The sequence below is a fragment of the Amblyomma maculatum genome, chromosome 5 (assembly GCF_055883805.1).
Source record: "Amblyomma maculatum isolate TAMU_Amacu chromosome 5, ASM5588380v1, whole genome shotgun sequence".
NCBI lineage: Eukaryota > Metazoa > Arthropoda > Arachnida > Ixodida > Ixodidae > Amblyomma > Amblyomma maculatum.
In genome coordinates, this window is record NC_139348.1 from 144,323,871 (window position 1) to 144,351,181 (window position 27,311).

Sequence of the window (27,311 nt, forward strand, 5' to 3'; positions counted from 1 at the left end):
CTGTTATATATAATTTTGGTATAACGGTCGGCCTGCCAAAGAAAGGTAAACTGTCCCCTTAACATTTCAGTTGAAGGATGGTAAGGGACATCTTAGCTCCTAGCGCTTGACGCGGTAGCCTAATTTCTCGAGTCTACGGCTGCTCTTTTCGGATCCTCGTTAGCATATATGCACTTTGCTACTCACGTAGCCACTAATGACCTAATTTGTGTTTCTAATTTCTCGAACTTATTCATTAGGAGACGGCAGGAAGCTACCTGATTAAGTCAAGGATCGCCCGACATATATGTATAAAGCCCCGAGTTAAATAAGACGTACTGACACGCCTGCGAGGCCTATGGGAAGCGGGAATAATTCATCCGCCAAGGGTACTGCTAGGTTTGCTTCTAACCGCACGCTCTTATCTCATACGACAAACCCGAGTTTTCACCCCTTTCCATACCATGTAATCGCAACACGTCATATAACCTGCCAACCAATGAGCACCCAGCCACGTCATCCGTCAGCTACCATTTTCTTGACACGTACCCATGATTCCTCGCTGATTTCGGCGACAATACCCGACCTTAAGAAGGACGAGGACAACTCAGCTAGAGGAAGCACTGGCAATGCCAAGATAAAGCTTCCTTACCCGACGCAAGTAAAAGCGCGCTGTAGCCTAATCTTAACATAATCCACAACCTCCCCCAAATCAGGACTTCAAGTTCTCAGTTCTCAATTCAATCTCTGAGGTCTAAAATATATATTTCCGAAGCATGCTCTGCCTCCCTTTCTGCAATTTCGAAACTCCTAAGCATAGGAAGAGGTAAACTTGAAGCTGGCCTCATCACTTTCGCCGCCGAATGTAAATACCTTTGATGATCGCGCCGCACGTCCTCACGTCAGAGGTGTTTTCGCTGCGGAACGTGCGTTCCTCTCGCTTGGGAAAAATGTAGAAGGCAATTTGGGGAAACGAAGGCCTCGAGCTCTTTTTTTTCGCAACTTCCTCTAAGAGACTAAAAAAGAGCGAACAGCCAGGTTTCTCAAACCTGCCTCGGAATCGGGAGCACTTTGTTTCATTAGAGTCCGGCATCATTGGAAGGAACCTGTTTTCGCCGGCGTCGGTCCGTGTTTCCGTCATCGGAAGAAAGCAAACCAGAATAGAGGGCACGCTAGCTCCTGATGGCCTTGAGTTCTTGATTGTACAAGTGCGTGGGATGCTGGCTTCCATGGAGCAACCCTATGCTGGCTCCCTTAACAAACTCCGTGGTCGCCATAGCACGCAGAGCACGGTCAATCCAAACACCGACTGGCGTGCGCCGAAGTAAATGCAGCTGGAAATGAATACGACGTGAGGTCTCGCCTTCCTGTCTGCCTATTTCCTCTAACAGCAGTCTGCGGGCCCGCGCTTCCAGTGCTGTCCATACTCTCATGACTATTAAGGTTCCACACCTAAACGTCTCCTCCACTCTGCGCTGCCATTTACAAAGCGTTCCAGGGCGGCATCCTTCGTGCGAGGTTAAAAACTGATTAATTAATTATTCGATTGAATAATTGATTGATTGTTTGATTGATTATGAAACCCTCAAATGCCTTTTACCAGGTCATAAGAATCACCATTCGTGTTCCTCTTGGTTATAATTGCAGAAAACCCGAGAACACAGAATGCTTTATATCAACGCTTGCTACCAAGTTAAGATACAACTGATGGAGTGAACAAGTTACGTTCGCTCAAATTAAAGCACGAAAGCTGGATGAATTCACGAAGATAAAGCAAGTCAAGTAGCAGACTATCTAACTCTTTGATCTGTGGAAACCGGCAACTTTTGAGGCAAAGAAACAGAGTTAATAAACCGATCCAATAAGTGACTCTTGTCAAGAAATGCACAAATCTCAGGCGACCACGTACGAAACAAAAAGTGGCGCCTGTAACAATACTGTTCAGTTTTAAGCGCGAGAACTTGTACCGTCGTTGCTAACGCCTCACTCAAGTTCTAACGTTCAATCTCTTCCGTCCGATATTGCCTAACATATGCCATTGAAGCAGGACGCACGAGCTCGACTTCAGGGAATAAAGAAAGAACGAGGATATCGCCAATTAATTCATCATTAATAAATTTTCAGGCATGGAGCGACTTCAGGGAATAAAGAAAGAATGAGGACACCGCCAATTAATTCATCATAAATAAATTTTCAGGCATGGATCATCAAATAAAATACGCTCAACGTCTTCATAATGACTCTACTCACAATTTGTGTTTTGATGTACCGGTCACAACGACATGTTGCCGCCTCTTAGATACTCTCGGACCAAAGGCCCCGCTTTTAAAGACGCGAGAAGCGGAGGTATGGCGATCCTTATTGCTGCGAAGTTTCGCCAAAAGGGCTGATCAGCGCCTCCCACTATTTCACAGCCGCAAGCAAATCTAAGAGTTAACTTCGGCTGGTAGTAATTATTTTCACCTTAGATTCTTCGACTCCAAAAAAAAAATATCACGGTTTCCTGCAGTGACAAAATTAACTGCTCGTAAGAACACAAAGACACTTTCACCGACATCTTACGTGATGGCTCTGCGGCTAATTAGTCCTAGTGCTGGCCACGTGATCATGGGATTGAAAACCGGCCGCGGTGCGCACGTTTAGATGGGGGCGAAAATGTAAGGACGCCCGCGTTCTGTGCCATGTCCCTGAGCTGTAAAGGACGTCACGTGGTCCAGGTCAAAGGGGGAGCCTTTCACACTGACCGCTCTCAAGGAAGTCAGTGATACATACAGATCTTTTAAAGATATTAAATGGACGTTTAGGGCGTTAATAATTTAGCCCTATTAATAAAGTGCCCATTAAGCATGTTTAATGAGAAGTTACATTTTAATGGCCCTCAGCAATCATCGCACACTGGCGCCCAAAAATCGCGCATCCAGCTTATCTGGTCTACAAACGGTGATTCACGAAGAAAACGGCTCTGGTTCCCCCCAATGAACCATTTGCACGTAAAGTTTATATATTATATATATATATATATATATATATATATATATATATAATTGCTGAAGCGTGTCTTTCCATTTTCCCTCCAATGCTATCTCACGCTCTGTGCTACAACGCCGCCTCAATGTTATCGACGATTCTGAGCCGTAGGCGGAACACATTGGCTCGCGGATCCCTATGATGGCGGCGTCGGCAAATGCCCCCCCCCCCCCCCCCCTTGCTACCCACTTCGATTACTTCGATTGCCTACGATTACTTCTTTACAAAAAGTGCGCAAGAGAGTTTCGAAACTAGAGATTATTTGTGTGTCAAAGAAGATAAGCCTTACACTACTTCCCTACGGGGAGTGCCGTCTGTATTCATTTTTCGCAGTATTTATTGGTTTTATATGCCACTTTGTAAATATGTGGACCACGTATTTGGTATTCGTTCAATGTGAAAAATGCGTTCTAAAGCCAGCGCAAAACCTTTTTGTGCCATCATCGCAGTAGCAGTTTCGCGTTCGCACTTACAATAACTTACGATTATTAACAACGCTGTACGGTTATGAAATTAGGTTTGTTTAAAAAAACGAGATCGGCCTCGGGTATCGCATTTTGTGTTCTGGAACGTAAAGGAGCACTGATAGCTCCTCATAAATCGAACATCGATGCAAACCTTTCCCAGCTTAAATATCAGCTTACTTATCACTCGCCCATCATCTTGCTGTAAAAGGCAATGACAGATTTATAGCGATATACAAAACATATGCGTGGAAAGATGTTACCGTGAAACACTACAAAAAATATTCAGGGACCTAATGTTGAAGCCTCTCGAATCAAGCGTAGCGTCTGCGTTGTCTTCTTTTGTTTTTATTGAGCTATTCGTTCTCCGGGCTGCTTCGCACAATCAACCACCTCGCAGAGCGTTATGTCCCAACAATATATTAAGGCTATTCGTTAATTAATACGTCGTCGTTGATTTCCCTTGGCTATTTCAAGCAACTGAAAGACATTTGAGCACAAAGAGGGAATAACATTGAAGAGCTTCACTGCTGAGCAGCAGCACTAATTAGGTGCTAATAAACAGGAATAGAAATAGGCTAAAGGCTAATTACTCAGAATGGAAACCTAAACCGTAATACAGGTGAACAGGATAAACGGTAAAAAATTAGGGCTGGAAAGTTGTAATTATGGGACGTTAGGGATATTGCTCACTAGTCGCTATATTAAGCTGTTTTATCCTAACCGCTTACTGCCTGCAATCTGATAACATCCCTGTTATCGACAATTAGCACCCGGCTGATGTCTGTTTTGCTTGTCCCCATATTTATGAAATACAAGTGCCTCCAGTCAAGAATTACACAGCGTGCAATTCAATAGGACAGGAAATGGTCACGAGAATAGTTAGCTAAGTAAAGTTTGGAACAAAGTGTTGCACATATTACGTTAAAACTAGAGTGAGATAGGTAGTGAGTGAGTGAGATAGACTGTCGAAAAAATTTGAATCTAAAGATAAAATCTCGGGTTCAGCAGAGCTGAGGAAATTCTCGCACATCGGTTGCAGTGCGTGCGTCTTGCTGTTCGTACAAAACGTGAGAAGGAAGACGAAGAAAAGAATTAACATTATATTTCACAGACTACTTCCCAATTTGAATTAAAAGATTTTTTGAAGGAAACATAAACATTATATAAAGTGGAAATGCGCCACAAGAGCGCTAGCATTAACCACGCAGGAGATGCTGATTCTAGTAGATTCTAGGAGTGCATAGCATGTGGACAGGACTAGCGGAAGCAGTGCGAACCTTTGAAATTGAACGCCTCAGTACAACACAGACAGGAAAAACTACCTGTCCAAATACATCCGCAAAGGGGCCCTATGAAAAAGGCATAAATAAATAAAAATTAGCGAGGGCTTAGCTTTACTTAAGCCTGCTAGGTTGCGAAAGCAAAATAGCACGGACGCTATAGTTCAGCTCGTAGTGTAGCCAATTATGGTGTACCATGTTGACCCTACGATTACCACAGGACACACATGTAATGTAATGGCGTAATGTAATTAGCCCCGCCGGGGTGGCGCAGTGGTTACGGCGCTCGCCTACTGTGCCCAAGGAAGCGGGATCGAATCCCGGCCTCGGCGGCGGCGTTTCGTTGGAGGTGAAACGGAGTGGTGTTCATGTGCTGTGCGATGTCAGTGCATGTTAAAGAACCCCAGGTGGTCGAAATTTCCGGAGTCCGGCGTCTCTCATAGCCTGAGTTGCTTTGGGACGTTAAACCCCAAAAACCAACCAAACCAACCAGCATAATGTAATTAATTTATTGAATGTAATGTAATGGACAGCGTTTATTAAATTCCATTCGGAGTCGTCACCGGTTGAGGACGATTCAAGACAAGCGCGATGCGCTCGTCTAGCTGCATTTTGAGCGCGCTGTCGAGCGAGACGCTGCTCCCGTTCTTGATCTGTCTCTGTAGCCCGCTGTTGTTTCCTGGTTTAATCTACACGGCGTGACTTCTCTTTCTGTTTACCAGGATAGCGAGTGCCTCAGCTGAGCGAGCGCGAGCATTTATATACCCATCGTTTTCCTCCTCCTCCTCTAAACTGCGAGAGAAGAGGTGACAGCAGCGCCCCCACTCGGTAGCAGCGCGGCTCCAGCTGCAGCGCGCCGTGCCTACCGACCACCGTAACCCGACGACTCGACTCGGTAGCCCTAAAGTCTTTAGGTAGCCCATCTCTCGCAGCTGGTATGACGTCACAGCCATACAGGTCAAACGTGCCTACCGACCGTGGCTACGCGAAGGACTGAAAATGGGAGTAGTATTACTTTCGCAATAATAGGGACGTCGGAGAAAATCTGACGATTCGCTCCAGCGGAAAAACATGCATCCAGAACACAAGAAAGACCGAATGAGAAAGAAGAGCCGAAGCTCTAGAAACTAGACTTGGGAAAATGTCGGAAGGCGAGGTGACCTATATGTGGATACGGCCGGATGTGGTGGCGGTATCACGGTGCTAGCGGCCGTCAGCGGCCGACGTAACGTCGTGGCGGCCTGCGCGAGCGAAGCATAGGAGTTGCCGAAAACGTTGCTATAGCGTTGGCTTGAGTAGGAATGGAACCAAAACTAGTTACTATAGCTACACCGAAAGTGCCATCCCAAATTTTAGAAAGTGGAGGATGTCTCCCGCTGCGGCCAAAATGCTAAGGCAAAGAAAGTTGAACTGGAAAATTCAGATAATTTGGACACTGGCGCACTCAGCCGTTGCCTGGAACGAAGAGGCTAATGAGTGGGATCGTGATCTCTACCACCGAGAAACTAGAGGGTACTTCAATGACCGGGGGAGCGGAAAGCGCCTTTTAAAGTAGGAGGAAATTATGCAGAATTATAGATTGGAGCGCAGACTGCCCCTCCAATACCCCCACCCCCTTCCCCGCACCGAAAAACTAAATAACAGAGAGGTAATTGCGTGGAGACGACTGCCAACCTACACATATCCGCCCATTGGCATGGCGAGCGATATGTTTCCCGAGGCCTGCAGGGATGATAAATGCACACACTCTGATGCGAGGAACCCTCGGTCACATAATTTGGGAATGTCCGTACTCCTTCACTGGAGCGCAGAAAATAGACCTTGCTGCGTAGCCCCAACCCTGAGCTCCAGTTCCTAACCATCCGACTGGCGGAAGAATCGGCCGGGGACACAAGACCTCCCGGCCAGCACCTGAAACGGCACCCCCTCCCCCCTAACTCCTCCTCCGAATTTGACAATAATTTAGAAGACATTTTACAAGATAACTGTGTTGTAAATACTTTAGAATTAATCAATGACCACTATTCAGTTAAATACTGGCGATACTGCATTTACTGGAAAATTGTGTTGCCTTCAAGCGTTAAACAATTGTAGATATTGCCACCTGGTGTCCCCATGTTCTAGCTGCGCCTGAAAGAAGAGGACACTGAAGTTGACTCTCGTGCTGTGCGCCGAACGTTTTGCCTGCTGGTACAGCTTCGTCCCGTCGTTTTAGGCAAGTCTAGCCCTGTTGTCCATGACATATTTTGGTGGAGGTGCTGGGTGTCGATCCCAGTATATGTCCCGAACTCCTCCGCATACCCAGGATTCAGGTCCTGTGCCAATCGACACTCCTGTTCACCGCGCTAGCCGGAGGAACCTAGGCCTACCACCTGAGCACGGGCCGTTGGAATTCACCACCGCAGCCGCCCCTCGACCTGTCATGCAAACTCCGACGTATTATACTCTGCAGAACCCCCGACTGCCTAAGGCTTTCCACGGCTGTCAGACGGAAGACGTCGAAGACTGGCTCTCCCAGTTTGAACGGGTCGCCGCATTTAATCAGTGGGACGACGCCGCAAAGCTCAGGAACGTCTTCTTTAGCCTGGAAGATGGCGCTCGTACTTGGTACAGAATCGCGAAGGCGCCCTAACATCGTGGCGCGAGTTCTGCCGCTGCATCCTGGACACCTACACCAGCCCTGATCGCCGAGAACGAGCGGAAAGAGCTTTACGCTCTCGCATACAGATGCCGAACGAGACCATAACCATGTACGTGGAGGACATGACTAGGCTGTTCCGACGAAGAGAAAAAGGTACGCCATCTCATGCACGGCGTTAAGGAACAACTGTTCGCTGGGCTCGTGCGCAATCCGCCGAGCACAGTTGCCGAGTTTCTTTCGGAAGCAACCACGATGGAAAGGATGCTCCAGCAGCGGTCTACGACCTACGACAGGCCGGTAATCGCCGCTTCGCTCACGGAGCCGCATTCGGCCTTCGGGGCTAGTCCGGATCTTCTTCGCGACATCATCCGCTCCATTTTACGTGAAGAGCTCCAGAAGCTTTTCGGTGCTCCCCAGCCGACGGTCGCCTCTGTCGCTAGCATTCGCCTCTATCGAGGAGAAGAACTCCAGCAAGTACTTCGGCCTTCGGTACCATCTGCTAACCCGCCATCCTTTTCCAGCGAGTCCTCTCGACCAACGTATGCGGACATCTTGCGACGTCCCCCTACTGATTCCACACAATTACTGCCACCAGACCAAGGCTCACTGTATTCAGCCCACCCCGAGCCGTACATCGACAACCGCCGACCACACCAGCGAAAGGCAGACCTGTGGCGTGCCCCAAATCGGCAGCGCCTGTGCTTCCACTGCGGAGAACCTGGTCACTTGTATCGACAATGCCCATATCGTCAACTGGGACTGAAGGGTTTCCCCATCGACATGCGTAGCCCTCCTTTAGGCCAACGACCCCGGGATATTGAGGACTACGTAGCCCAGCAGCGCATGGCGCCAACTTTTAGACGACAGTCGCGATCTCCGTCTCCACGCCGATCATCCTCGCAGCCCAGCTCCTCCGGGATGGCGCAGCGACGGTCGCCTAGTCCGAGCCGGGAAAACTAAAGACAGCGACCTCAGGAGGCGAGGCCGCTTCAAATCGACGCGACGAAGACCCCCCGACAACGCGACCTGTGAGCGACCGCGACTTGACGGCCCCGACGACAATTTGTACACGTGAAGATAGACTCTCGCTCGATATACCCGTGCTCCTCGACGGCTATAAGGTTAGCGCATTGGCAGACACTGGTGCTGATTTTTCGATTTTAAGCGGGAAGCTAGCGATGCTTCTAAAAAAAGTGATGACGCCATGGTCTGGCACGCAGATTCGAACCGCTGGCGGACATGTCGTAACTCCGAGCGGTCAGTGCACGGCGAGAGTCCAAATTCGCAACTCCACGTTTGTTGTCAGCTGCCTTGTCATACCTGACTGCTCCCGCGACTGTATCCTTGGTGTCGATTTTCTCCGAGAGTATGGGGCCATTATCGATCTCCGGAGGCGTACCGTGACCTTTTCGACCGAGACAGCTGATGATACTGACACCGCAGACCGCCAAAGCCGTGCCCCTCTTCGAATTTCTGCCGAGAGCGTTTATATTCCGCCACGTTCCAGTGTTTTTGTGACTGTTAAGTGCGATGAACTACGTGACGGAACGGCGGTCGCTGAGGGCAACCAGTCCCTTTTGCTCACCCACGGCATTACCTCGGCGCGGAGTCTCATCCATCTGCGTAACGGCCGATCTGAGCTCCTGGTGACTAACTTCACGAACGAACCCCGCCATCTTTTCCGCGCTACCACAATCGCATTCGCCGACGCCTTAGCGGACGTTTCTGAATGTTTTACGTTCGGAGAAGTTGAAAATGTGCGCCCATTCCTTGATCGTCTGGATATTAGTACAGATCTCTCAGAAACACAGCAGCACGACCTGCGTTCTCTCCTTTTAAAATACAGTGCTTGTTTCGCGACGTCATCGAAAATTCGTCAAACGCCTCTTGTGAAGCACCGTATAATTACTCCCGACGATGCCCGCCCTATACACCAGCAGCCGTACCGCATCTCAACGACGGAACGTGAAGCGATTCAGACACAGGTTCAGGAGATGCTTCGTGATGGTGTCATCCAACCCTCCAACAGTCCGTGGTCGTCCCCTGTCGTGCTGGTGAAAAAAAAGGATGGCACCCTTCGCTTCTGTGTTGATTATCGAAAGTTGAACGACATCACTAAAAAAGACGTCTACCCGCTGCCCCGTATCGACGATTCGCTCGACAAGCTTCGTCGCGCCCAGTACTTCTCCTCCATTGACTTGAAGAGCGGGTACTGGCAGATTGAGGTAGATGAGCGGGACCGCGAAAAAACAGCTTTTGTCACCCCAGATGGACTGTATGAGTTTAAAGTGCTGCCATTCGGCCTATGTTCAGCGCCGGCTACTTTTCAGCGCATGATGGACACCGTTCTCGCCGGCCTCAAATGGCAAATCTGTTTAGTTTATCTCGACGACGTTGTGGTGTTCTCTGAAACCTTTGGAGAACACCTCGAACGCCTTCGCGCAGTATTAGATGCCGTCCGGTCAGCTGACTTGACGCTCAAGCCCGAGAAGTGCCACTTTGGCTACAAAGAGTTGAAGTTTCTCGGTCATCTTGTGAGTGCCGCAGGCGTTAGGCCAGACCCCGACAAAACTGCCGCTGTCGCCAAATTTCCCGTTCCTGCCACGAAGAGGAGTTTAAAACGTTTCCTGGGTTTGTGTGCGTACTACCGCCGCTTCATCGCCGACTTTTCCAAGATAGCCGCACCCCTGACCCGCCTCACGCGGGATGATACACAGTTCGTGTGGGCCGCCGAGCAACAAGAGGCTTTTGCGGAGCTGCGCACGCGACTGCAAACTACCCCTGTTCTTGCGCACTTTGATGAAGACGCTGCCACCGAAGTCCACACCGACGCCAGCAACATCGGCCTTGGCGCTGTACTCGTTCAACACCAAGCTGGCGTGGAAAGGGTCATTGCGTATGCCAGCCGCACGCTCTCCCGCGCTGAAACAAATTATTCCACTACGGAAAAGGAATGCCTCGCGGTTGTATGGGCAACTATGAAATTTAGGCCTTACCTCTATGGCCGTGCGTTTAAAGTCGTTACTGACCACCATTCTTTGTGCTGGCTGGCCAATCTCCGTGACCCATCGGGGCGCCTAGCACGATGGAGCCTTCGCCTCCAAGAATTTGATTACTCCATTGTGTACAAATCTGGTCAGAAGCACGAAGATGCTGACGCGCTCTCCAGGGCACCCGTCGGATTTGTCGATAACGTCACGGATTACAGAGGTTTTCTTGGACTAGTGAATGCCTCAGACATAATGACCCGACAGCGAGCTGACCCAGACCTTCGACCTGTCATCGACCACCTGGAGGGTCGCGCTGCTGACGTCCCCCGCCAGTTTGGAAGGCACCTGTCTGCATTCTGTCTTCGGAATGGCGTTTTATTCAAGAAAAACTCCAGCACTGTTGATCGAGCGCACCTCCTTGTCGTGCCGGCCGACCTTCTCGACGATATCCTTTTTGCTTGCCACGATGAGCCCACCTCCGGCCACTTGGGCTTTGCACGCACACTCGCTCGAGTTCGTCAAGCCTATTATTGGCCTAAACTTTCTGACGCCGTCCATCGCTATGTCAGAGGCTGCCGCGAGTGTCAACGTCGAAAGGTGCCTCCTCTCAAGCCCGCGGGTTTGCCCCAACCTATTATTCCACCTCGGACGCCGTTTGACCAAGTCGGCATCGACCTACTGGGCCCATTTCCGCTGTCATCGATGGGAAACAAATGGATTATAGTCGCGACCGACTATCTCACACGTTATGCGGAAACCAAGGCAGTGCAGCGCGGCACATCAATTGAGATCGCTCAATTCTTTATGCAGCAAATCGTTTTGCGTCATGGCGCACCGTCCCTAGTCGTAACCGATCGAGGCACCGCGTTTACGGCACAGCTCATGCACGACGTGCTCGAGCTTAGTCATACCAGCCACCGAAAAACTACTGCATATCACACGCAGACGAATGGCCTCACGGAGAGACTCAACAAAACCATCGCCGACATGATCGCAATGTACATAGACTCGCAGCACAAAAACTGGGATGAAATTCTCCCCTACATCACTTATGCCTACAACACGGCCACCCAAGAGACGACGCGCTTTACACCATTTCGCCTAGTCTACGGACGTGACGTTCAGACGATGTTGGATGCCATGCTTCCGAGCTGCCCAGATGATCATCCACTCATGCCAGACGCCGAGCAGTTTGCTCAGCGCGTTGAGGAAGCACGTCAACTTGCCCGCATTCACATTCAACAACAGCAGGGCACGGATGCACGCCGCTACAACCTCCGCCATGCTCTTTTCTTTTGCGCTTGCATAACCTCACATTTGCTTGCGTTATAGGTAATCGCTTATCCTCCAAGTTGATGTGGTTGCATCAACGCTTATCCGCGTATCTCTTGCATTGGTATGCTGCACTGCTTCAATGGCGGCATGGCATGGCTGCGTGGTTGCTTGACACGTCGCATACCATTCTGGAGAGAAAGTTTGGGTGTGGACCCCGGTGCGTCGACCCGGCTTGTGTGATAAACTGATTTCCCGTTACTTCGGACCTTACGAAGTTCTGCGCCGAGTCACGGAAGTGACTTACGAAGTTCTTCCAGTGGGCACTGTGCAGCCCTCGCGTCGGCAACCACGCTCCGAGGTCGTGCACGTTGTCCGCATGAAGCCCTATTTCACGCGGTAGTGCGCTATGCGTTTGTTTCGTTGTCGCGTAGGACACCTTACCCCTCCTCCATTATCTGTGCTGTCCATGTGCTGATCTTTCTTTTCGCTTACATTGGCCATCGCTCGCGCTCCGTCCCTTATTTCTTTTTTTAAGAGGGGGAGTAATGCCACCTGGTGTCCCCATGTTCTAGCTGCGCCTGGAAGAAGAGGACACTGAAGTTGACTCTCGTGCTGTGCGCCGAACGTTTTGCCTGCTGGTACAGCTTCGTCCCGTCGTTTTAGGCAAGTCTAGCCCTGTTGTCCGTGACAATATTCTCTAAGTGACTATAACTAAAAAAAAACATCACGTAATGTCTCCCCTCCCCCCCCCCCCCCATAAGAACTGTAATCCATTCATTCGTAAGGAATAGTATGCACCGAACGAGAAAGGTGTTCTGAAACAAGTACCCACGAAATTCTACCGAATACACAGAAAAGAACCAAGAAGTCCCAGCCCCAGATAAAATGGTCCAGCAAGGCAATAAACTTCGCCATAGACGCAAAGGTTCGGCAGAGCGGCAAAAATAACAGTTCACGATCAAGATGCATTAACTCTAATTGTTTTTATTTGTTTTATTTTTCATTATTTGTTAATTTGCGAAGGCATTGGCAGTAGCGGCAAGGCATACTTGCTACGGCAAGATTGAGAAATCTAACCGCACAAACTAAGCTGACTACGAACAAAGAACGTGCAGAATCAGCAAAGAAAGATGAAAAATTAAATGGCACTGAAGAATTTATACTTTAGACCCGATTAGACGTGACATTTCTGTTTATCTTTCCCTATATGCCTCTTTCGTTAAACTGGAGTAGATGGCAAGTACTCACCAGACGTCAAGGTGAAGTCGATCAGAGTAGATGTCGTCGATATCCCTGCAGCCAAAATGAGAAAACACGGGGTCACAGAATGTCCGTAGGTCAGAAGTCAACTACACAATAATGATGAACCGCTGCTGCTGGGCCGCATTAAAGATATCTCTAGGCCAAATTGAAGTTGACCTGTATAGATAACGTACCGGGTTAAAACCAGAGATGCCACTCTGACCAAGAGGAGCGCGTTTCTAAGCTTACGAAAGCACCAAAGGACACGAATGTACCGAAAGACATTTCCTGGCGCAAGTATCAGAGGTTATGATTGGATGCCACTACCTTCAAAATACTAGCACCAATCCTTTTCGGTAAGGTCACAACGATTTTCAGTAGACTGGAAGGAATATTTTTTTTTATTCAGTATAGCTGCTGGTACAGAAACGTCAGCATGGCAAGCGAGATCCAGATAATTAGTTTTCGCAGATAACTGTCTTCGGATGAAATTGTTCTTAGTGTGTTGTATTGTGTTGGGGTTTTTGGCGCATAAGCAACTAAGGCTATCATGCGCCAAGAGTAAGGTTAATTTGTTTTGTGAACAAATGGGGGAAACGGGTGTGTTCGAACTACAGTTTGTTTGTTGTTTCTTTTTAGGAAACGGGTTGCGTAGGTTTTTATGGCGCATAAGCTGCTAACGCAATGATGTGGAAAGCATGAGGTTTTAATTTGTTTACAGATGCACACTTGATTTATTCTGCAGTTTGTGTAAAACATTTGCTTTCCTTAGAAAACTGAAAACATACGACAAATCTACAATTCCATCTTCGCCTAACATCAGTTTTGGGTGAAAAGAAATGTGTTGTTTGTAAAATGGGGTAAAATATTTTTTTCTTAGTGTTTCGAGACCTGTGCAAGAGAATAAAACGTGGTAAATAATTAGTTGTTCTCCATATTCTTCGCAATGAGGGTTCTCTTTTTTTTGTAAGCAGAATATTATGTGTCAGGTGTGTATTCTTAGTGTTAGTGTTCTTGTGTCGGTTCAGATATGGAACGCATTAACCGGCCGCTCACTGTATACGGCTAGTTCAGGCGTCCATCTAGTCAAAAAGATTATTAAAAGCCGGCCCCAAGCTCAGCCGCAAAAGAAAACGTTTTTTCTTTTTTGTTAATGTTTCCATTCTACGCAACGCTGCTGAAATGTTTTCATCTCAAATTATTCAATTTCCTTTTTAGGGGAAAACGTTTTATATACTGAAACATAAGAACACGCGACATTTTGCCACTACAGCTCATATTGCAGTGCTTAATTATACCAAAATTCGCTGTCTGATGTATCCTCGATTGTTCTCATATCTTGGGCGATGGAGTGAAAAGGAACGTTCCTAAAGAGTTTCGTAAAAACGATACCAGCATTGACGAGGAAAATAATAAAGAAACAAAATCAATTTTTTTAAAATTCGCATACGTCTCGGCCTTCTTTCGTTATCTCTTAGGCGAATTATTAATTTCCTATCAAAAACTATTCTTTCCTCATTGAATTTTCACTTACAAAGGTAATCACCGTCGCGGTGGCTCAGTGGTTAGGCGCTAGACTGCTGTGCCGAAGTATGCGGGATCTAATGCCGGCCGCGGTGGTTGCTTTTTGGTGAAAGTGAAAAGCACGGCGCCCGTTTACTGTGCGATACCGGTGCATCTCAAAGAACCCCAGGTGATAGAAGTCGCCCGTAGCACTCTACTGCGGCGTCTCTCATAGTCTGAGTCGCTTTGGGACGCTAACATGCCAAGGTAACAGTCAGACAATAAGGCATGTAGCTCAAGAGAGGTGGGAATAATTTTGACTCTCTGGGGCAGTGCTCTGGCACTTGGGCTCCCCTCCCCATTCTTCCAATTTAATGTTTTGTTTAGCAGGACTTCGGTCAGGTACACAGGAATTTTTTTTTTTTTTACTTCACCAATACTTCTAAAGTACAGAATTTATTCAGGCGAGCCAGAGCAGTAGGTTAAGAAAGAACGGTCTTGCGATTTGAGTAGTAATAAATATAGTGCACTTCACAGAGCGTCGCATAGTGCATAAATTTAGACTGAACAAGCACTAATTAATGTCGCCTAACTGCTGATTCTATTCATACACGTTTAAATAACGCAGATAGCAGCAAGCGGTGGCGTAAATTACACTGGCCCCTCACTATACCACAACTTACGGTAGTGGTTTCGAAGAGGTTTCTATAGAATTATTACGTTATTACTTTGATATTGGCACACTCAATTTCCGCTTCATTTCTGTTCTGAAAAAAAAAAGTCATTGGACTTCGATTATCATGGCTTTATTCTGCATCCCTATATCTGAACATCGTATCCACAGCAATAATAATCTGAATTAAGCTTACTGCAAGAGGAGGGAATCTGCCAGTAATCCCGCCCCAAAAAAGATCCCTGCCCGTGCCTGCAGTGGACGCATTATCCCAGCGGCCTTTCTTTGGATATGATTCTTCGTCAGGCGTCCACCGCGCTATCCGTTAAACCACAAGCCCATCAATCAATCGAACCTGTGTATCGCCTCCCGTACTTCGAAGCGAAATTAAAGAAGAATTACATCCAGGGATATAAGCGAAGCTTATTTGTTCTTGTTTTTTTTTTTTTTCATTCTTTTTGAGGCAGCTAGAGCCTTCTGGGCTTCTTCCAGGATATCGCGGTCGCCGCTTTAGGCGTCATATTATACGCTATCAGTAAAGAATGTATTTCTCCGTTATACAGAAACAGTAATATGGGGTTTAGCCGACAAGCTGCCTAAGAGAGCAGACATGCCCCTTTTACTCCTGACTTGCTCCTCGATCCTGCCTTCTCTATTATTCCTTGTCCTCATAGAGGGTAAGGAGCTGTTGGGAATATAAAGAAAGGCATGAATTTTAGATTACTTGCATCTCGGCCAAATTGGTAAATTTATTCCGCCCAGTACGTCAGGCCAAAAACAGCTCGTGTAAACGGTGCTGACACGGTCGTGTGTTGCGTTTTGGTTTTCCCGAAGCGTAGTAAATAAAACCGCTAACCGTGACAAGCGTAACACAGGCCCACTAGCATATTCAGCGCTGCGGATATGCGGTATATATACATATACATATGCGCAACGCAACTAGCCGTTTTGCGGGGCTATCTACAACTCTTTAATTGACGCTTTCGTCTTCAATCTAATGGATAAGAAAATAGATATTTTTTGGTATTAACATCAACGAACGAAAACAAAATACTACAGACTAAGATAGCCGACTGACAGCAGCTCTCAGATTGATTACACAGGATTATAGCGCATCGTATATTTAGAAGCTTGGTTACATTAAGTGGACGCTGCGTGCGTGCGTGCGTGCGTGCGTGCGCGCGCGCGCGCGCGCGCGCGTGTGTGTGTGTGTGTGTGTGTGTGTGTGTGTGTGTGTGTGTGTGTGTGTGTGTGTGTGTGTGTGTGTGTGTGTGTGTGTGTGTGTGTGTGTGTGTGTGTGTGTGTGTGTGTGTGTGTGTGTGTGTGTGTGTGTGTGTGTGTGTGTGTGTGTGTGTGTGTGCGTGTGTGCGTGCGCGTGTGTGTGTGCGTGCGTGCGTGCGTGCGTGCGTGGCGCGCGCACGTGTGTGTTTGGGGCGCGCATGTGTGGGTGTATGTTAATTAGTAAGGATAGTAAGGACAGATTAGGTAACTTCATAATTATTTTCCTTGCGAAAAAGTGCCAAAGTGGGAGTTGTAGATCTTACCGTTAACAGGCTGGCTACGTTGTTTCTATCAAGCTAATCATTACTTGCGGTCATTCTTTTCCCAACAGAACACGACACCTGGTGCAGTAAACAAAAAAAAACTTGTTCATGACGACGGCGCTACTTAAAAGCCCAGAGTCCCGTTCACAAAATTCATTTTTCCATGCCGTGTTCTCTTCAACAAAGCTTTGTGTACGCGCTTGGCTAATGATCTAAAATAGCAGTTGATCACGCGGCAGCTTTCTTTGAAAGTCAATAAATAGATCTACGTAAATTGCAGTGTAATGGAAGCGACGCAAGCAGCAGTTTTTCGAAGATATCTACAATTTGTGCACTGACACTGTTTCCTTCTAGCAAATATATAAAGCATAGCTGATTAATTTTTACGAATTCATTAACTTTTATAAGAGACACGTATACTGCAGTTTCATCAAGCTAGCATTTATGTAAAGTGATTTTGTACGAACAGAAAAAGATACCTGGCGTAATAAAAAAGCTTCCCTGTGACAACGTGCCACTTTAATGCCCCGAGACGCTTCCCAGATAATAAATCCTACTTTTCACTCCAGTGCTCTCTACGAACAATCTAGCTGTGCACACATAGCGAATGATTTAATATAACAGCTGGTCACGTGACAGCATTTTTGAAGGCCCATAAAACACAGTTGCGTAAATTATTGCGTGATGTAAAAAACATCGCCAACCGCATTTATTTATTTATTTATTTATTTATTTATTTATTTATTTATTTATTTATTTATTTATTTATTTATTTATTTATTTATTTATTTATTTATTTATTTATTTATTTATTTATTTGTGTATTTATTTACAATATCATCAATCCTATTCCGGTATAAGATGGGAGTAGTTTGGTTTCATTAAAGTACACGTATAATAATAAACGAAACAAAGGCGATCTACCATCTTTGTATTGGCCATTGTTTCCTAAAGGCAATATTTTAAGAATGAGCTGCTTAGTATTAACCTTGTTGAACGCTAAATACTGGATATTAGCATAGGCTACTCTAGTTTTCGCATCTTTATTTTAATTTTATTTCCTCCATTTTTGTTTTTGTTTTGAACGTGAAGAAATTCTTTTCGGTGCCAGCAATTAGAGGTTCGTGCCGAGAGCGCGCCCCGCTCAAAAATGACGTCATCATGACAAGACCAGAGGCACTGGGACGGCTCGCACGCATCAGGTCATCGCGCGACGCATGTGCTACGAGTGCGGCGTAGTTACCTTATCTAGCAACGAAGACCCCGACACCATGACATAATTGGTTTTTCATAGAACTAGTATGTCATGTGACACCAATAAAGTGGTTATACTTCATGAAACCCTTATCAACGCACGTCGTACATGAGTCGCAAAACGCAAGCAACCCTTTGTTCCCCTTAATGAGTTTCATTGACTGGGCTACCATGGTTTTAATCAAGGCTGCAACACACGCCATGCTTATGCGTTCATCCGCTTAGCTATGGGATATAGGGTGCGATCTAGCTGATGGTGAGGGTACATCATGCTTTACAGCATGTGCGTCAGTGTTTAAGCGGCGCTCTGCATACCACCTGGCGTTTATTCTAATAGAGACTCGCGCGGGAACAAGAATGTAAAGTATTCTGAGTCGCGCTACATTACACGATTAAGGCTGAATCAATACGCCATCGGCTTGAGAGGATCGGGGACGCTAAATTAAATCGCACGAGCAACCGATACAGAAAGAGTGAGCGAGAGGGTGTTGTCAACTTATTTTCCACCTGCCCGGACTCATTGTTTGGCTCAAAGCCCGAGAGCTGTCGACAAGCAGAAAACTAAGAGAAGAGGAGCCCCTACAGAAAAAGAAATTTTAAATGCTCCTCCATCGAAAGATTACAAGTCTTCCGATGGAGTGACGGTGCTTCGCGGCAGAACTTTAATTTTAAGGAGAAACAAAAAAAGAAAGTTAAAAGTAGTAAACTTTCCTATGGAATGCTGAGTCGAAATAAACAATATAAAATATGTAGTTCTTTAGAGTGGGTGGAAAGGAACCGAGAAGCTTTTTAGGCGACCCGGCGAGGCGTGGAGCTCTCTCGTAAGAAAAAAACATTTCTTGCTGTTCTTGCTTTTCCCACGTAGCTCTCTTTTCTATTTAGATTCGTGTTCGCCAGCAAAGACGCGCGTCTCCACAGGAACCTTCCGAAAGTGAGAGACCGGTGAAAAAAAAAAGTAGAAACACGCAGGATCCACGTCGATCGTGTTTCTATCGGCCAGTACTGGAGCGACGCGAAAAAGCTGTTTGCCGGTGACAGGGAACGAAACGAGACGCACAAAGGGAAGCGTTGTGCAGAAAGCCGAAGAAGCGTAAGGGTGAGGATTCTACGATTACGACCGAGGAGACAAAAAAAAAAAAAAGTAAACAAATTAAGCGCAAAACATGTTTCGACGCCTACGTTCCATGTTTCGCTACGGAGAAAACGCCCTTTACGCAATAAAAAAGTTTCCATTCGAATTTTACTTCCTCTTCTTTTTTTTTCTTTTTTTTAGCCTTGCTACGCTTCGTTCATATCCGTGGATTCGAACCGAAATGAAAGAAACGTATAGGCCGCCTTACACCTGACGCAACCGTAGCCGAAAGTTCAGCTCTATTGTGGAATTATTTAAATGCCGGCTTTCAATAAGGGCACTGGATTCCTTCACCTCTTTTCCCCTTGTTTTGTTGTTCTTTACTCGCGCATAGTGTGATATTTGATGCCTTTTGTGAGGTAGTCCTAATTGAATGCTAGGTGCCAGTCGGCAATTCGTTTACCGGTTTAACAACAACACCAACAACAAAAAAATCTCTGCTTGTGCGGCGACTTACATGTGTGTAACGGTTAGAATAATGTGTATACAGCGCACTGGCGAAATTTGCTCGCCTCATAAGATTAGCTGGTATTGTGTTGAGCCTGAATTGCTAATGTTACGTCGGCAATCCAGATACACTCAAACATCTGTGCAACTTTTGTCAACACCCAGGACGCCGGAATTTTGTTATCTGGCAATGATTTGTTAGGTGTCTCTTTAGGAACTGCGATCCAATTTAATTTACATATCCAGCCAGTGTCGCACAATGCGTCTTTGTCGTCACCAACGTTCTCCAGCGCGGTACCGTCCGCAAAAAAAAAACGCCAACCATTGTAAGAACCACGTCTGCCTTGAAGGGTGAACAGTAGGTTTCACGGGACAGGGGCGTGCGAAAAGATGCGTTTCTTCTATTCGCCTAGAAACAGTGGCCTGGAAGCATGAGGCGAACTTCATACAGGAAGTTCCTGTATGGAAGTTCCTGTATGCAGGAAGTTCCTCTTTCTGTCCGCTGAACGAAGCGAGCTTAGTTGGCAACCAGACAAAAGATCAATCATTCATTTTTTTTAGGCGAAAGCCTTTCTAGGTTCATCGGCTGTAGACATGTTCGCATGAACTGGAACTTAAAAAAAATTAACTCCATCGGGAATCGAAAAACTATTCCGCTGATCCACAGCCGAGCAATCAAACTATTAGTTCATGCCGGGATTTTACCCATTGTTTTATTGCCTGACTTTGAAAAAGAATATTTCGCACACAAAAAATATCAGCACATGCTATGTACATATTGGAACATCGTGATCAGTCAGTTCTTTGTGACATTAAAACTCCCGCCAAGACAATAAATGCTGTACCCTTGAAATCCAGTCCGGAGGTTCTGCAGCCACTTTTTTCGATAGCGATAAATCAATGCATAACCCTCTCGAAAATAAATTTGAGCAGGTCTTTCAACAATGTGCCAGTGATAACCGGGCTCGTGAGAAACCGGTAGCAATTTTTCTTGTCTAGCGTGAGAATGCAGTTAGTGACAATAACGACAGTAGCAATGACAATGACGCTCCTGTTTGTGAAAATGGTAAAGGTGGTAGTATCGATCACAATTACGGTGCATTTAGTTGATGCTGATGATAGTAGCGATAAGGATGATGTTTGTATAGATGATGATGATGATGATACAGTTAGTGAAAACAGTCCTGTAAAATGGTGTTCGCCATTTGTGCTCTTAAACAGGCCAAAGTGCAGTCCTGTAATTTTTTTTTTTCGCAAACCCACATCCAACAACATTTTGCGACAGAATGTTTCCCAATGCCTTATGCACTTTGCACGAACAGCGTTAAGGGCTCTGCTCGCTTCTGTATATCGATGGGGGCTGCGTGTTGAAGGCTACCCATGCGCAGAACACGTAGCGTAAGCACGTGCGATGACATGCACTGCGCAACTATACGCAAGCTAATGCATCTTTATCCATTTCCTCGCGATATTGAATACATAGGCAAGAAAATTCGCCACCTGTACAGCTCACGCCATCACACAAGCAATAAATGCATACTCGACAACCTGATTACTCATTTAAAAAGAATATGGAGTGCACGAGTCTGTGCATTGATTTGAACAGGGCATTCGATCACAGAGGCGTTACCCTAAGTGGTCGTGTATATATAATTTTTTTTTTCGTGTATGTGGATATCATGATATGTCGCGGAAGTTAACATATGACCGCTAAATAGTATGCTTTTACGCATGCTATTAAGTGCACAAGTTATAACCTTTGTTTTAAAAGCCCATGTATATGTGCATACCTTGAGTATTCTGTGCATCGACCGGACATTGCCAAAGGCTGCATTACCTATCCTACAACTAATAGGTCACGCATCTGTATAAGCTCGGTAGCTGCGCGTTATGTTCAAGCTATCGCTAGACACTGATGCGAAGCATCTTCATTGGCTAACCGTGCACGTAGAGTGATTGCAGAACAACCTTGAGCGTGTTCAGTTAACTTTACTACATTGAATTTATTTTGACGTCGCTCCAGGCGTGTGCATTATTCCATCTGTAAGGTCGGATCGTCATCATAACTTCTGACTACAGCTATGTGTTAGTAAATAGGGCTCTGTTCGATAAGTCATGTCGAGTAAGTGAGTTTGAATGTGGCGTGGGAGTGGCCGAGTGACAAGTGATCAAACCGACGTATACGTATGTGGCTGTAGCTGCTATAATCTGGAAGAAATTCTTGATTCGCATTGCAGGAATGCAAGACATCGCATGAGATGGCACGCATAAACGCGATGAATCTACTTTACAAGCACCAAACTACTTTTGACTACATATTTCATCTTGAGTAGCACGTCGCTAGGGTATTTCTATACACGGACAGAGGATGGTGTGGTACGCCTTGCTTTCAACTCATTCTAACGTTACGCTATTAGTTTCCCTACACCAGTTACATCCCCGCCTACCGAAGCGAGCAAGTGTTGCGCGCTTTTCGATCGCAGCTAGCACCGTTTTTGCCTCCTTTTTCTCATCTTCTCGTGGGCGTCACATGCTATATTATCGAATAATGGTAATATATTTCGATATCTTCAAGCCCGGTATTCGCTAGCATAATCAAGGGCGACAGCAGTCATGCAAATTATTAACCTGAGCATAAATTTTAGCTATGCATCAGTTTCGACCATGCTTGCAGGCAAGTAACTTTGGCCCAGTGGTAAACCGCATGCCCTCAGCTGGATGATATAGTTACGAAGAAGAGGATCGGCAGAGGCTCGAGAGGAGCCCTCGTGCTAGGTCAACCATTAAATCATCCTTCACCCTATCGCCATGTTGTGCTGTCCTGTTCGCTTGTCACCACGTAACATTTTGGTGGAGGTGCTGGGTGGGTCATCCCCATCCTCGCCTTGGAGCATCGACGCCATCTGTGAGCCGGGACCATCGACCCAGGGCTCAGGGACACCGCCGAGCAGCTCCGCCCCAGCCCAGACCCGAACAACAACCACCGCCCAGCCCCCAACCTGGATCTTAAGACAAGGAGAACACACAGACCAACAAGAACTGAGACGAAGGACCCGAAAGACCCAGATTACCCGAAGGAATTGATGGACACGAACACGCAACCCCCGCCCAAGCCACCCGACGCGACCTCGAGGCATCGGTCCCATGGATGCTTTGGAGGCGGATGGTTGAACAGCTCCAGGGGAGGCGGATAACCCACGCATCAGACATCGTGGTGGCAAGCAAGTCATTCACTGCTGTCTTTCCTTAAACATCCTCACCGTCACGTCATCATCAACTTCAAGCGAACCGATCGGGACGATCGCTCGGTGGTCCCGGGAAGTGTTACGAAGAACATCGGCAGTGGCGCGAGGAGCCCGCGCGCTAGGCCAAACATTAAATCATCCTTCACCCTATCGGCATGTTGTGCTGTCCTCTTCGCTTGTCACCATATAACAATATGAACGAATGGCGTGATACTAGCAACAATAATGATACAAAATACTCAAAGAAGTATGATAAAGGCTACAAAACGTCGTCAATCAACAAAAATGCAAACAACTAAGTTGTATTGCCAACTCATTGTCCTCTTTTTATTTTTGAGTCAACGTTGACGACCACCTGCAAGGGACCGAGGCAAAAGACTACACTGACTCAATAGGCCTCGGCGCTGCCGCATCTATGCGCAGTGTGTGTATATATATATAGTTCAATGCACCAATTATCTGACTGAACCTGGAACCACACGTTGATATAACCTTTCAACATCAACACAAAAGCTTAAAACATGCACTACCCTTTCAGTATTCCAGTGTGAGTATGGAAAATCTATATTTGAAAAACTCGTCGCGAAAATGGGGGAGTGGCTTCTAGGAACTGTGACACTTTTACTCCAGCAGTTATGCAACTTGACGGAAAAACTTCGAGCGCTTCAAACCCCAAAAACTACTTTTCCCTGCATATTCCGAGGCTCATAAAGGCTATGAGAGGTGCCACAGCGGAGGCCTCGGGATCACTTTCGGTTACCTGATGTGATAACAGTAGCAATACCAAACATTCAATAAACCCAAAAAGAGGCTAATAAAGTGTGTTTCAGGCTGCCTAAACACACCCGTACTTCACACACATGCGAAACCGTAACGAGAAAAAGAAAAACCTCCGATGCTCACAGGCGGAAGCGCTCGTTCCAGCGAGGGTTGAGTGTTGCCGGCTTGACCGTAGTCGTACGGATGAACTTAGCCGGCACAGTGGCACCCTCGAGAGACCCGCTGCGGGGCTCTCGTTTCTTGAACGATGCGCCCAGTTTTCGCAGCGAGCGCCGCGGGGAGCCCGTGGCGCTGCCTGCCGGGGACCGGCCCCCTGCAGGGGGCTCCTCATCGGAGCCGCAGCCACTGGTGGCGCTGCTGCTACGCCGGCGCCGCCTCTGCGGGTCCACGTTACTGCGCAGGGATTAACGGAACAGGGAGAAGAAACAATGTAAGTTGACCTGTGTCTATATATTAAGGAAGCCTTTAATGGCTCATGCTGTCGCGGACAAAATGTGTCCCGCTTTGCGGCGGCTCTTATTGGCTGAGGTGGGATGTCGTCATAGAGGTCTCGACCAATCACAGAGCACCACCACAGTATGCGCGAATGCATGCCTTGTGTGCCCATATGTCAATCAATGACCAATGACTAATTAACGACTAATTTATCATAATATAATTACCAATTGATGACTAAATATTTATTATTAATTGCCTGCTTTCTTATTGTCTAAAAATCAATGACTAATGAACAATTTACTAATCAGTGCCAGTTGCGCAGCAGAATGCGGCCTCAGGCTTTCGCTTTTCAGTACTCTAGTCGCTAAAGTCCCTCGTAATTTTTCTCAGGCAGCAGCCACAACCGATAGGCCTAACATTTGAGTGTGTTGGCAATGTACGGGTCGTTTGTGGAGCCGCACATTGCCAACAGTTCCAGCACTTGGTGGATGGTTTGTGCCAGCTGCTTTGGTCACTGTCCTCCAATGACGAGGATACTACACTCCTCGCGAAATAAACCCGGAAACCTAACTACAGATCTCATAATAATCGGCGAATTTCGCCAGCGATAAAACTGTATCTCTAACACTTCCAAACGCTTATCTAGGAGGCTACGCTACGCTGCCACTGACTTCCGAAATCTGATCGCAGAGTTCATTATCAATAAAAGAAGTCTGTACCGAGCGTTCAGGAAAAAAAGCCAAGTTATTTTTGTTTTTTAATTTCAAATTTTTGCGGAACTCAGATCAATTAAGTAGGACAACTGTTTACTGTAAACAGAAATTTTATGAGGTTGCTCCCAGTGTCCCTTTATTATGCGAACCCTAGTGCTAAGAAGGTGGCCCCAGGATGCCACTGCATATTTTCAAATCTCGGTGGGACACATGCACACGTGTTTTTCACAGCTAGCCATTAAATACAGAACAAATGGCATTCGCCCCACCGATATTCTTAGACCACTCTATTGAAACCGATACCATGAAGGCAGCTCTGAACGCGGAAATGAAGCTGATATATAAAAAACCAGCGCTGTGTTTTAGGCTGCGGTATGCTTTAAAATAACAGAGGTTATTTTATTTTTGAGCAGTCTCCAAAGCTCCTTGAGGCTTTAGGCTGTACGATTTGGTTCTGATTCTGTGCAGCCAATATTGACTGGCCCGTGACAAAGCAGCGACATGTTAACGCAAACATCTCCACGTACTTTACCAAAAGGCTTCCAGGTACGGAGGGAAATATATTAACTTTAATCCTACCCTGAACACAAGTTTAAATTATTGAATAGTCGTTTCCTGCAGCTATAAGCTGGTGAAGAGCCATAACCAAGTCATGTGGTCACGTACGACCCGATGCAATTCTGTAACGTAAAGTCATCGTTTATTCTTGAAAAAGAATACAATTCGAGGCTTATGTCCGCGATTATTAGGTTAACAGCTAGTGCGCTAGGGCCCGGCGAAGGGCATGGGATACGGGAGAGGCAGTGGCAGACTTACATTAGTATATTTGTGGCTTTCCTCGTGACACTGCTCTGCACTGGCACGCATAACAACTGCGGATTACACTTCTGAAGAAACCTAGTTCCAAGAAAGTGGCTCTAAAACTTCTATTTTATATTTAACTCCCCGGTATATATTGTCACGGCTCAAGCCACAGGGAGCCGTCAAGGTACATGGTACCGTGAAGGTAAGACTCGAGAGTACGGTTTGCTTCTAGCTCCGATGACAGTGTCCAGCACCAGTGCGCCGCTCGAGCCAACAACGCTTCGTCGTCGTCGGCACCGAGCACGGCGGCCGCGCAGCGCTAGGCACGTGACAATTATTGTTTATCCTTTCATTTTATATTCGTCTTTCAATTCTTATGGCAATTGAATAGTGTGCATTTTCAATACAATAAAGGTAATGCTACGAACAGGGCTTACCCGGCCGGCTGAATGCCCAGCATGCAGTAGGGGTCGCTGTAGCCGTTGGGGTCCTTGGCCTCGAGCCCCTGTGCCTCGACCACGGTCACGTTAAGCACCGGGATGGGCGGCTTCTCCTCTCGCGCCAGTGCCAGCAGTCGCCGGTGGTTGTCGGCCGGCATACCGAACGCCGCCTGGGCGTACGCATGCAGCTCTCCGGGGCTGACGCCGCCCGAGCAGCCCAGCTTGTGTTCCACCGTGTACAGCACCTCCACATACAGCTCCTCCCACTGCGATAGTGCAAAGGAGCGCCTGGCTCAAACCATAAGCGGTGAAAGAGGAGGTTCCCCCAACCGCAGTGATGGCTAAGTGACTCGCGTCGGCTATCACAAGAATGATCAGTATCGGGGGATTTCGGACAGCTCCTGGCTAAGGGCGCTAAGCTTTCGTGGTTATCTCGCGTTTTTTTTTTTGTTTTTTTTTTTGCGAAAGCAATAGTACGCGCATTTTCAAGCCCTTCGCGTAACACGGCGGTGGACACGTTTGACCTTAAGCAAAGTGACGTCATACCAGGTGCAGAGAAAAGGGGTTCCAGCTCGGCTCGTCGGAGAACACGGCGGTGGACATGCGCCACGCTTGGCCATGCCATCGACTAGTAAGCAGAAGGAGAAGACTGCTCGCCAATGCGAGGCCAGGAAGAGACGAAGGGCTGCGAAAACTGCTGAAGAACGGGAACAACGGTTTTCTAAACGCCAAGCACAAGATGCAGCTCGCCGAACGCGTTCTAGCCCTAGGGAGCCTGAAATTAGTTTAATGAGTGCACTTAACGCTAGTGAGGACTCAAGTCTTTCCAGTGCTGAACGTTGGAATGAAACTAAGCGGTTGCGACGCGCTCAAAAAACTTCAGAAGAACGAGAGAAACGTCTCGGAAAGGAGAGCGTACATTGGAAGCCCACATCTTCACTTCGAGGCGTTAGAAAACACTGCTGATGTTTTAGGGTTACGGCGAGCTCATATGAACCGAAAGTGTGCAAACGCATGCAAATTCGTTTTGCTTCAGAAACAATTATACAAGTGTCGACTAAAGTCGCTAAAACTGCGAAGGCTTTCATTCTTCCTCGCAAAGCACAGTGGAGGTGTGGGGGTGCATAATGACGCCACGAACGATGCCAGTACATTTATAAAATGGAAACGCTTGCTTTAAAAGAATAAAAAAAAACAGAAATGAAAGCAATACCCTCGAAGCACCGTTTGGCAGCATATACGCCGACGCACCGTAGGATGTGGGCGAAGGCAGTAAAAATTATGAGTATACAACCGTCCGAAACTTCCTCCCTCAATTTCACCGCACAGCTCTAGTGATCTGAGACAAAGCCGCTGTTCTAATAATCGATGATATTGTGAATTTGATCACTGGTCAAAGAATAAAAAAAAAAAGATACTATGTATGCTTTACCTTAA

General features: G+C 46.9%; 1 protein-coding gene across 5 annotated transcripts in view; it reads right to left on the reverse strand.

Annotated features, from left to right (window-relative positions):
• The window catches only part of LOC146189842 (BAI1-associated protein 3-like), a 441,950-nt gene that overhangs the window by 105,142 nt on the left and 309,497 nt on the right, over positions 1-27,311 (reverse strand). For all 5 annotated transcript variants that reach the window (XM_084604615.1, XM_084604614.1, XM_084604612.1 and 2 more), the window contains 3 exons: positions 25,872-26,140; positions 23,603-23,872; positions 12,908-12,952 (listed from right to left, as the gene is read on the reverse strand). In XM_084604615.1, the coding sequence (XP_084460741.1) occupies positions 12,908-12,952; positions 23,603-23,872; positions 25,872-26,140 (584 nt within the window). The remainder of the gene's footprint in view (positions 1-12,907; positions 12,953-23,602; positions 23,873-25,871; positions 26,141-27,311) is intronic.